The sequence below is a fragment of the Peromyscus maniculatus genome, chromosome 8 (assembly GCF_049852395.1).
Source record: "Peromyscus maniculatus bairdii isolate BWxNUB_F1_BW_parent chromosome 8, HU_Pman_BW_mat_3.1, whole genome shotgun sequence".
In the NCBI taxonomy this organism is placed as follows: Eukaryota; Metazoa; Chordata; class Mammalia; order Rodentia; family Cricetidae; genus Peromyscus; species Peromyscus maniculatus.
In genome coordinates this window covers 107,262,294-107,274,417 of record NC_134859.1, presented here as the reverse complement: position 1 = coordinate 107,274,417, position 12,124 = coordinate 107,262,294, and the positions used below count along the sequence as shown (strand labels likewise).

At 53.3% G+C, this 12,124-nt stretch overlaps 1 protein-coding gene across 1 annotated transcript in view; it reads right to left on the bottom strand.

The window, feature by feature from the left end:
• Slc26a11 (solute carrier family 26 member 11) overlaps positions 1–11,663 on the bottom strand; it is a 28,645-nt gene extending 16,982 nt beyond the window's left edge. Inside the window, 8 exon segments of the mRNA XM_006990290.4 lie at positions 232–304; positions 660–835; positions 2,418–2,560; positions 3,504–3,583; positions 5,671–5,756; positions 7,320–7,512; positions 8,531–8,761; positions 9,976–11,663. Of these exon segments, the coding sequence (XP_006990352.2) occupies positions 232–304; positions 660–835; positions 2,418–2,560; positions 3,504–3,583; positions 5,671–5,756; positions 7,320–7,512; positions 8,531–8,761; positions 9,976–10,341 (1,348 nt within the window). The 5' untranslated portion in view covers positions 10,342–11,663.
• Between the last annotated feature and the right edge of the window lie 461 nt (positions 11,664–12,124).

Below are 12,124 nucleotides of genomic sequence, written 5' to 3'. Positions count from 1 at the left end.
GTCTGTGAAGCCTTCTGGATTTTAGGTTATGGATGTTCCTTAACCCCACCCCCACCCCACTCCAATTCATTTTAAAAGATGAGCATGTATTCCTTGTATTAAAATTCTAATTTTAAAAATTAGAACAGGCAAACACCCCAGGAAGCAGGAGCCTGCTGTGTGTGTGTGTGTGTGTGTGTGTGTGTGTGTGTGTGTGTGTGTTGGGGGAGTTATAGGCAGTGGGCATCTCACCAAAGGATTTGGCCACGGCGATGCTCTCCAGGAGACCCACCAGAGGTATCACAGCCAGTCCAGCCCCCATGTCCTGAGGAGAGAGGACAATGAGTAATCTTCCTGTGCTCAGGGAGGGTCTTTCCAAGCAGGGACCCACTGCATCAGGATGGTCCTTCTTGGTGGCTAATGGAGGCAAACATTGCCCAAGCTGCAGGAGTGTGAATTCACACTGGAGAGGAAATACCACCTCATCATGAAAAGAGAGGTATGGAGAGGAATCCAGCCAATGCATCCTTTCCCAGTGTCCAGCGGAGGAAGGGGTTCGAGGCAGAAAGACATGTGTCCTATTTGGTTCCTTCTCCACTTTCCTGAGACACCCCATCTTGAGGACCCGCCCCAGGGGCCATCTCAGCCTCAGTCATGCTACTGGTTTTGCGTCTGCTCACCTGCACCATCTCAGAGAATGAGATGGTCTTATTGCCTGTGGTCACTGAAAAGGGTGGGGCCCGCACAGGAGGGAGCCCCTTGGCTATCTTCCCAGTCAGAACAAAAGGATGGTGTCCTGTCACTTCGAAGGAGTAAGCAATCAGGGCTGCAAAGGAGACCACCAAGGCATTGCGAGCTGGGACAGATGGGAGAGAGATTGGTGAGATGCAGTCTTGTTTGCTTTTGAAGCTTTATTTATCATTTTATGTGTGTAAGTGTTTTGTCTGCATGCAATGTATGTACCCTGTGCATGACGGGTGCCTGAAGAGGTCAGAAGGGGTCAGCAGATCACCTTGAGCTGTAGTTATAGTTCTGAACTGCTATGTAGCTGCTGAGAATTGAACACAGACCTCTGCAAGAGCAGCAGGTGCTCTTCACCACTGAGCCATCTCTCCTGCCCCAAGACACAGTCTGAATGAGGAAAGGAAGGTAACTGAGGCACCACATCTCACAGTCGGGGACATTACCCTTCCACAACCCCCCACTGCAGCCTGGAAGACTCAGCAGGTATGGGCACGTGACCTTGTGAAACACGCACCAGTGGGAGGTGACAGGAAGTAATGACGCCTATTGTATGATGTAATGAAGGCCCCTTGGTAGCCTTCTCCCAGAGTTCCAGAAGAGACGCTACCAGTAGCAGATTAATTAATCTGAGGGATACGCTCACAAATCTATGTATACAAAACTCTTAGTCCATTCACTTTATTCTTCTGAGTCAGTTCTCTCTCTACACAGCTTCTATTCTGCTCTCTCAGTTAGCTCCTTTCTTGCTGGATTTATCTCTTCACTTTCTGCTGTCCCCTCTAAGTGCTCTCTTAACTCCTTCATCTAGTTCTGCCCCATCTAGGTTCTCATCCGTCTCGTTCTTTCCCATCTTAGCTCCTCTCCCGTCTCCTCCTTCCTCATCTTGCTCTTCCCCATCTCCCATCTCATTCTTCCAGTGCTCTCCTCTAGTCCTCCAATCTACTTCTCCCCAAGTCTCTGAGGTTTACAGTCATATACCCACACAATAGCAATGCTCTGGCTAAGGCAGGGTCACCAGGCTTGAATTCCCTCATGGTCGGAAGGAGGGGCAATAAGATCCACACAAAAGAGCAGTAATTGCCAGACATCATCTGCAACCCAAAAGGGAAGTGACTAATGGGGGACAGAATCAACTAAGGGCTGAATTCGGTTAATATCTGAGCAAAGGGGATTTTATGTGCTCAATTATATTCTCAGAAGTGGTTAGGTAAGGTGTTAGGAGTCTGTCAGTGATGAGTGAAAATAAAACTGCCTTGTTTTCCTTTGGCCCCTTATCTGTCCAAGCTGCCTCGGCTGCTGCCGTTTTTTTTTTTTTTTCCTGGCAGGGTATGTGTGTGGGGGGTGTAGCTAGGTAACCTGCTTCACAGCTTGGTGTACCTGTAAGTAGAAACCCTTTAGTTCTGAGTTAATTGTTAAAGGTCAATAAGTTAAAGTTAAAGGTCAACCCCGTCTCAGGAAAAAACCAAACCAAACAAACAACAACATTGCCTGGATAACCATAGTGACCGCTAATGTCCCCGATGGGCAAAACAGTTTAAGTCTGAAATCTATCTGCTGCTGTGTGTCCTCAGCTCAGCTCTGGGCTGGAAGCGCCTGTGCCCACAGCACCCACTCTGTGGAGTTGCCAACCTGTTTACATATGTTATGGCATGCATTCCCCATATGTAAAGCAAATGTTAAACACTTGCCCTTACCTGTTGTGACAGTCCACACCAGCCCACGGCTGAACTTCACACCAAGGGGCGTCTGAGGGTGGGGAGGAGGCAGGTGTTCCCGCATCAGCTTCAACACAAACAGCAGCACCATGCAGGCCAGCCCCAGGATGGCGTCGCCCACCCTGCGGACAGAGGGCCAGTCAGCACCTGACTCTGCAGCAGTGTGCCTTGAGGGCTGCTGGGGCTACTCTTCCCTTTTGTTGAGATAGGGTCTCTCTACACAGCTAAAGCCATCCTTGAACTTGTAATCCTCCTGCCTCAGCATTCCAAATGCCAGGATCACAGTCAAGAGTATATAGCTCAGCGGCAGCTTCTGCTGCAGGTCTCCCTGCCCTTTCCACCTTCTCCTGAATAACCTACACCGCTGCTCTACTTCAGAACCTCTCTGGCCTCTGAAGGACGCACCCTTCGGAGGGCTGGGAGGTGAGAGGCCCCTCATCACCATGGCCCCGGGATTACTGGCCCAGTTTTCGGTCACGTGTCCTCTGGCCTGCAGATGCTTGGTCTGTTCCCCAGAGGTTTGGAGGGCTTGGGATGGCACAGTCAGTGACTCCCACTGTATCACTGGCTGTGACCGGCTGTGACCGGCTGTGACTGGCCAATCTCACTCCCTTGCCCCCACTGGGGCAGAAAGGAAGCTTCTGACCCTAGGGAGCAGCAGCACACTGCCCTCCGCTCGGGTGGCTCCCCAAATAATTTCTGGCAAAAGGGGCCGGCTGTTCATCCTGGCTTCCACTGGGCTGCTGGGGTGCGTATCTAACTCTCTGAAGGACAGGCCCCCTATGGGTGCCCCAGGTCTCTCCATGGCTCTCTGGCCCTGCCTGCTGCCCCTGTTCTCTGCCTCACTAAGAACTTTGGGAGTGAGACACTGGCAGAGAAGGCTCTGGTCTGTCCACACTGCCCAGGTCTTGCTGAAATGCTGCCGACTCTGGGTCTGGCCCAGCCCGGCAGACCTGGTGTCTGCAAGTCTAACTTGGGACCGCACTGCTCCCAAGGGCGCCTGTGAGACAGAACAAATGTCGCCTGGATGGGGCTGAGGTCAGGAAGGACAAAAGCCAACAGTACCTGGTCTCTCCGATGTGGAGGAAGGTCTGATACACCTGGAGGAAGAACTGCCGGGGGATGTTCCGCAATCCCAGCAGGTTCTGTTCAAACAGAGGAGCCATTAGACAACTGCCCACCAGCAGCCAACGGCTCACACTTTCCCCATCAGAGGCCCCTGAAGTCCCTCGCTGGACCCCAACCCCCAAGGCCATGCTGCTCAGGGCTCCCAGGAGACCCCAACGCAGGAGAGTGGAGTTATCGTAATAAAGATGAAAAGACAGTTTGGGACACCCCCAAGCAGGGAAACCAGTTCTACAGCTGTGTGGTCAGGAGTCCCGGGCTGCCCCTAAGCACCTGTAGACACTGGTCCAAAGTCATGTCCGTCACTCCTGGCACCACCCCCACCAACCACAAAACTACACATGGACAGGCAGGCCTCCAAGGGAGCTGGGTGCTGACTGCCTTCAGGAAAGGGGCCTCTACGCCCTGGTTTTGTCCTTTATCATTGGAGGTCCAGTGGGGGCTGTGACAAGCTGTGACAGCCTGACACCTGCTGCAGACACTGAGGTGTGGGAACTCTGGGTAAGCAAACACAGATGCATTCTGGGTCTCAGGGGACTCTGTTTGCCATGTCAGAGTGCTGCAGGTCATGATCTAATCAAGTTTTTAAAATCTGGTGTGCAGCTGGGATTGTAAAACAGGGGCAGAGAAGGATCCCCCTGCGGGCACCATGATCACAAAGAAACCATTCAATTCTCACGAGGGAAGGGAGGTGTGAAAACATACTTATATACTAAAATTGAACTATGTTGTTTTCCAAATAGAGGCGGCCCTCACAGAAAAGACACGGGCACACCCTGACAAGTGTGTACACACCTCCTCACCGCACTTGCCCACACCTTGCTAAGATGTTTGCTTGTTTTAAAGTGGACACAATAACAAGCCTGTCTGCTGTGGGATGGTCTGTATGTCAAATGCTCTGATTGGTCAATAAATAAAACACTGATTGGCCAGTGGCCAGGCAGGAAGTACAGGTGGGACTAACAGAGAGGAGAATTGAGGGACAGGAAGGCAGAGAGAGACACTGCCAGCTGCTGCCAGGACAAGCAGCATATGAAGATGCCGGTAAGCCATGAGCCACGTGGCAAGGTATAGATTTATAGAAATGGATTAATTTAAGATGTAAGAACTGGATAGCTAGAAGCCTGAGCCATTAGGCCAACAGTATAAACAATATAAGTCTATGTGTTTACTCGGTTGGGTCTGAGCGGCTGTGGGACTGGCAGGTGAGAGATTTGCCCTGACTGTGGACCAGGCAGGACTGGAGAAAACTCCAGCTACACCTGTCATCTAGGGATCTGGTGTGGAAGGGGAGTTAGACTCATGAAAGTGTGACCTAGTGCTTAGCAGTCAGAGTGAAAAAAAAGAAGAAAAAAAAAAAATAAAGAAAAAGCCAAGGTCAGCCTCCCCGCACACTTACCCATATCCCCACCCTGGACTTCTCAGCCCGCACCAGGGAGGTGGAGCAGCCCCTGGCCTTGAGAAGCATGCCTTGTGGAGTGTGGGGTGGTGACACAGGGTCACGAGCCAGGGTGTGACCCTGAGTATGCCAGGAGGGGCCCAAGTGGACAAGAACAGGACAGAGTTCAGTTCCACACTTCACACAGAGCCCCCATCCCCTCCCCGTGGGCTGGCTGTGGACAGAGTAAATTCTACCCCTGGGTAACTGAAGAACAGGAGTTTTTAGTACTTTCTGTAGATATCTTACATATGGTTTAAAAAAACAAAAAAGGTAAAGTCTGGCGTACTCAAAAAAGTGGTAAAGAAAAAACGGAGGGACCGCAGCAGCAAAGCCGTGCACGGTCAGATCTGGAAGATGGCTGCTGGAGCCTGGCAGTTGGCTGGCAACCACAAGTCTCCCGTGTTCATCAAGACCGGACAGAAGCACCCTGGGAAGCCCATCTGGCACCGGGGCACACATGCAGTAAAGCCAGGAAATAAGGCAGAGCAGCCAGCCCCAGACTCCCCACCGTGAAACCTGACCATCACTCAGCCACCATGTGCTTCTCGTTCCCTGGGGAACAGACGGCCACAGGCCCCGACAGGCTACAGGCGGGACTGGCCTCGGTCTTACTCCCAGGCGTGACGACAGTGGCCACAGGGCAGAGTCAGGTGACACTGTGCCTACCTTGATCTGCCCGAAGCCAATGGTGATGGTGGCAGCAGAAGTGAAGCCTTTAATGACAGGGCAGGAGATGAAGTCCAGCAGGAACCCTGTGGCACAGAGAGCGAGGACGGGGACATGTAATCAGCCTCAGGAGAAGGGGTACATGTGGGCAGGGCGAAGTGGCACAGCAGGGCTGGGGGGCAGACTCCACAGCTAAAGACTGGCGGGCAACATGCCGCTCTGGACCTCTCTTCCTAAAGATTTATTTTTTAAAAATGTGTGCATGTATGTGCCTGTGTGAGTTTATGAGCACCATGTGTGTGCAGGAGTGAACAGAGTCCAGGAGAGGATGCCAGATGCCACGAAACTATAGTTACCGTTGGTTCTGAGTTGCCCAGGTGGCTACTGGGAATTGAACCCAGGTCTTCTACAAGAGTGGGTCATGTTCCTTTTTTTTTTTTCCCCGAGACAGGGTTTCTCCATGTAGCTTTGGAGCCTGTCCTGGATCTCGCTCTGTAGACCAGGCTGGCCTCGAACTCACAGAGATCTGCCTGCTTCTGTCTCCTGAGTGCTGGGATTGAAGGTGTGTGCCACCACGGCCCAGCGTGGTACATGTTCTTAGCTGTGAGCCCTCTCTCCAGCCCTGTATCTGTGGTGAATCCCCTACAGGTTTGAATGAACCCAGCTCAACCTGTTTTATTGCACCAGGCGCTGGCCAGGAGCTTCTAGTCATGTTTAAGCACAGCGTAATTTTGGAAAAAAGTATTTGGTTAACAATTTACTCAGTCCCAGTGCACAATAACTTAAGACACATGTTTACACTGAGATTCTTTACAAAGTACATCTGGCTTCTTTCACAAGAATGGGCACTGTTGACTCATAGATAGGGCCCAAGATTTAGGGTCTAGGGAGCTTGACTGGGGTAAACATAATCCTGTGGGTGTCAGGACTGGCCTGGCCCTGAGATAACATAGAAGTCACTTAGGCTGTTGTAAAGCATGTGTGACATCACTCGTAAGAATGGACTTTATAAGCCGGGTATGATGGTGCACGCCTTTAATCCCAGCACTCAGGAGGCAGAAGCAGGCAGATCTCTGGGTTCAAGACCAGCTTGGTCTACAGAGCGAGTTCTAGGTCAGCTAGGGCTACACAGAGAAACCTTGTCTCGAAAACCAAAACCAAAACCAAATCAAATCAAAACAAAACAAAACCAAAAAAGAATGGGTTTTGTGTTCTAAAAACAATACTGAAGGTTTTAGGGGAAAGGGTCTGGGATAAATAAAAGCAAAATTTCTGGAAGATATAGGCAGCGCCTGTCTCATCAGACAGCAGAGGGTCACCAGTTGTAAAACTACACTCTTCCTGGTGTTCTGGAGGGACACTAAGCACCTCCATTGACAGGTGAGCTGTGTTTAGCCTTCCTGGCCTCTCCAGTGCTTATCTGTGCGCACGAGTCCTTTTTGCCCTCTACACATATTCTAGACATTTTGGAAGGTAGGAAAGATCTAGGCTCTACAAGTGTTCTCGTCTGGCCCCTGTGCAGAACACAGTAGAGTTGGAGGTGCCCCTCTCAGTATACAGTGATGTAAAGAAAGGCACCCCAGGAGGACTTGGAACCCCAGGAAGAGCAGCCGTGAACACCCCCCCACAACAGGAAAGCAGAATCTTACCCAAATGCAGGAACCCCATGGCCAGCTGGATGCACCCAGACAGGAAGGCAAGCAGCACCGCGTAGGCAGGCTCACGGAAGGTGTAGAAGGACACCAGGAGGGACATGATAGCCGTGGGGCCCAGAGTCACATCCCGGGAGGTGCCCAGGAAGAAATACACGAAGCATCCCACGAAGGCGGAGTAGAGGCCATACTGTCGGGAAGAGACTGCAGTGAACACCAGGAGGCCCAGGCAGGTCACCGGGCATCCATGTCTCTGTTGTTGGCACCCCAGCACCCCAGCACACATCAGAGGATGCACCTCTCTCCTCCCGTTAATTACCAAAGGTGGGGGCCTGGGGCCATCTGCTGGAAGCTCAGAGGTCTGTGTGCTTGTATTTCTGAGTCTGAGAAGTGTTTGCCTTTTTATTTATTTATTTTATTTGTTTTTTTAATTTCTTTTCTTTCTTTCTTTCTTCCTTCCTTCCTTCCTTCCTTCCTTCCTTCCTTCCTTTCTTTCTTTCTTTTTTGTCTTTGTTTTGGTTTTTGAGACAGAGTTTCTCTGTGTAGCCTTGGCTGTTTTAGAACTTGCTCTGTAGACCAGGCTGGCCTCAAACTCACTGAGATCCACCTGGCTCTACCTCTCAAGTGCTGGGATTAAAGGTGTGCGCCACCACTGCCCGGCTTTGTTTTTAATTTTATGTTCCTGAGTATTCTGCCTGCAATTATGCATGTGTACCATGTGAGTGCAGGTGACCTCAGAGGCCCTGTTGGATCCCCAGTAGCTGGAGTTACAAGTGCTTGTTATGAGCTGCACCATGTGGGTGCTGGGCCTGAACCCAGGTCCTCTGCAGGAGCAGCAAATGTCCTTAACTGCTGAGGCGTCTCTCCAGCCTAAGTATTCCTTTAAATGTGTTGTCTGTGATTCAGTCTTTGGCCTTGTACTCTCAATCCACTTGTCTCAGCTTCCCAAGTGCTGGGATCCCTGGGAATGAGACACCAGTACCTGCCCAGTCACCATAAGCCATGGTGCGGGCCCCAGCTGGAAAATCTGGGACCAGCTTGGTACCGAAAGGCAGTCACATGTTAAGTCTTAACAGTTCAGAGTTCAGACACAAAGGCCACCAGGGTAGGACACGTCCAAGTGTCTGAGGGTGCTGTTGGTGTTCTGCCTGTGCAGACACCGAGGAACAAGGCAGGGACAGGCTGTGCAGAGGGGACAGCTATTTCACCTGGGGTGGGAGTCCGGCCACTTCCGCATAGGCCAGTGCCTGGGGGATGACCGTGAGTCCCACGGAGAGTCCAGCGATGAAGTCCATCCTCAGCCACTGCAGAGAGTAGCGAGGCAGCCAGGCCAGGATGGGCAGCCGCCTCTGCAGGGCCCCACGAGAGCAGCAGCAGGTGTCTGGTGCCATGTCAGGCTGGGGCAGACCTCTCAGGGAGGACGGATCCCTAGAGTGGGGCTGGGCATGGGTGACACAGAGCAGTGATCGGGAGCTGGGCTTGGGAGAAGGTGGCAATATCCTGGAGAACACCCCCTCCCCAGGGCCTCAGGAGGAGGAAGTCTGCCTTTTGTGGAGGGGAGGCTGAACCAGGTGGCTAAGTTCACCAAACCCTGATGATCTGGAAAAGGAAGTCAGCAACCTGTCCCCTTTTCCGCCTCCCTTGGCCACTGCCCCTGAACCCCACTGTCCCCAAGCCTGGGTGTCTCTCCATTAGCAGCAACTCCTGCTAACAAAACCTGGCAAACCAGCTCTTCATGGGAAGCCTAGAGATTAAATTTTAGGCTCTGAAGAATCGTTTTTCTTTTACTCCCTCCCCAGGAAACCTGACGGTAGTACCAGCCCAGATAGAACAGGTTCTGCGTCTCAGGCCTCCGAGGGCTGACAGAGTGTGTGGTTGGGCAGCCTGGAGGCTCCAGGGTGCCAAGATTTACAAGTGTGCACCTTACCACCTGGGAAAGCCGCCACGGAGGCAGGGCTCCACCCACCACTGAGGACTGCAGTGGAGGAATGGGGACAGGGGGTGGGGGTGGGGGGTGGCTCACATTCTAGAAGTCACGATTTCCCCAGCACCCACCTGTGGCATTTATAGCCCCAGACGAGTCCTGGGGACTCTAGTTGGTTTTCCAAAGACCAACTAGAGCTCCCAAATTAATTCTAGGTACATGTAGCATCCTCTAAGATTCTGGCACACACCACACACACACACACACACACACACACACACACACACACACACAGCACAGCACATGTAGCATCCTCTAAGATTCTGGCACACCACACACACACACACACACACACACACACACACACACATACACACACACACTCACGAGTCACAGCACCATAGCTAGTTCACCACTACTGGTCCACTCGCCCAATCCCCTTAAGTGCTATTCTGGACAAAGTCCACTCCTCTCCACACCCATGCCGCTGCTAGCGCGGGATCCTGAGGTCCCAGTGGGGAACACAAATAAGTCTGAGAATCTGGAGCAAGGCTGAGAACCTGGAGCAAGGCTGAGGGCGGCCGAGATTCCGGTGTGACTCGGTGGGGGAGGGTCCCCGGAGTAGGGCGTATCCGGGAACCCAGCGCTGGCCCCGCGTCCACAGCTCCTGGTGATCCCAGCCCATGCGGCCACGCACTCCCTCGCTCCACTCCACGGACCCAGACTCACCCACCGGACGCTGAGGCTCAGGATCTCCCGAGGTGGCCTTAGCTGAGTCCGCAGGAATCTCAGGGACAGAGTGGGCAGGGCGTGGGCGGGGCCTGGCGTGCACGTGACCGTGGGGAGGGACCGAGCCGGAACCGCTTGCCCTGGCGGGCGCCGCCATGCACGCCCGGGGACTGGCCTGCTGCGCGGTGCTGTTGGTCCTGGGACTCTGCCGCGTGCACTCGCGCAATGTGCTGCTGATTGTTGGTGAGTGCCGCCGTCCCTGGCACGGCCACCGGCTGCTGCCCCCAGAAGCGGCCGCTCGGCTCCTGCCCTCCAGTGGCCCGCGCTGACTCCAGTGCGCCTGTTCTCTTGCAGCCCCACTGCCATCCCTCATGTTGCGGGATACTTCGTAGGGACACTAAGTGCGCCAGGCTCTCCCGCTTCTGCCCTGTCCAGTCTGACCCAGCGCTCCCACATCTGTAGTCAGAGCAGCCAGGGAAACCCCGTGGGCCCCCGCTACTTAAGCCTGGCGGCCTTGCAGAGCTAGGGGGTTCCCAGAGCTCTGAGAAAGTTCCAAAAGAGAGACTGGCGCCCAGAGTCCCTGAGTCCTTGCAGGATGTCCCCTCAGCTCTTTCCGCCATCTGGCCTAAAGTACAGGTCTGCACGGCCCACCTAAACTCCCTCGGCACCTCTTAGAAACCCCAAATTCCTCCAGCATTCACGAGACTTCCTGTTTGGGTGATCAGTGCCTGGCTTGTGACAACCCAATCCTTCTGAGGTCTGGCCCCGGGCCAGGCCTACTCTTTCTGATAAACTCTGTGGTGTCTGGGCAGGCCAGTTGGGTAATTGTAGCATAAACAGTGCTGTGTCATCACCACTAACCCCCACACCTCCACGGGGGAGGAGGGCACTCCTGGAGATCTGCCGCTGTGCGCATACACTGGCGGGGGATTGGTGCTGCAGCCTTCCGGAGCCCATTCTGTGAGCCCAGTCTGTGTGGCTCCGGAGGTTAGGTCCTGTCTCAGCTTGGGCAGCTATAACAACAAAAACCCTACAGGCTTGGGGCTGGAGAGATGGCCAACACTTAAGAGGACTGGCTGCTCTTCCAGAGGACTCAGGTTCAATATCCAGCACCCATATGGTGGCTCACAGCTGTCTGTAACTCCAATTCTGAGGCATCTGATGCCTCTGTTAGTGTCTGTGGGCACATGTGCATACATGCAGGCAAAATATCCACACAGCATAAAATAAAGATTAACACACACACACACACACACACACACACACACACACACACACACACACACACACTAAAGGCCAGGTTTTTGACAAACAAGTGTATTTCTAACAATTCCAGAGTCTGGAGACTGGGACAGAGAGCCAGCTCCTCACTCGGCTTCTGGGGAGGCCTTCCTGGCTTTTAGATGGCAAGTGTCTCATTTCCTAACAGGATAGAGAAATGTCACAGCCCTGTTGGGTTGGCCCCACACTCATGTCCTCCTGTAACTGTTGGAGCTAGTGACAGCATGAATTTTAGAAGGACACGATTCAGTCTATATCAGGGTCGTAGGCAGGTGCTGAGACCTCTGTGGGCAGAAGCAGCATTCCTTCCTGGCCTGCAGCAGAAGGCACACCAAACACGACCATATCCCGCCTGTCCTCCTGCCTGTCCTCCCACCCGCCCACTTGGTGCTCAGGATGGAGGATGGTAGCTGGGCTGGAACTGGCCATCCACCTCGGCAGGTGGGTGACATGCTGCCTCTGGAGTTCCCACCAGCTGCTTCTGGGGAACCCTGTGTCCTCTGCTGCAGAGTGGAGGGAAGGCTGTAGGACCTGGGCAGCTGGTCCTCATCCACTGCCCAGTGGTGGCTGTGTGTGCTGCATGTCACCTCTAGGCTTCAGGTGCCTCCTGTAGGGTGGAGGGGACGATTAGTTTGCCAAGATTGTAGCCTCTGGGGAAGTCGACTGTGTCTCAGCAAGAGGCGGAGGTGTGGTGCGTGCACATGCGTGTGTACACACACACACACACACACACACACACACACACACACACACACGTCCCCGGCTGTGTCCTGGGCATGGCTCTCCTGGCTGGCTGCCACCTTGTGAGGTATCTGCAGAGCCCAGGGTAGCTCAGTAGCCTGTAGTTATTACATCAGGCCACCACCTA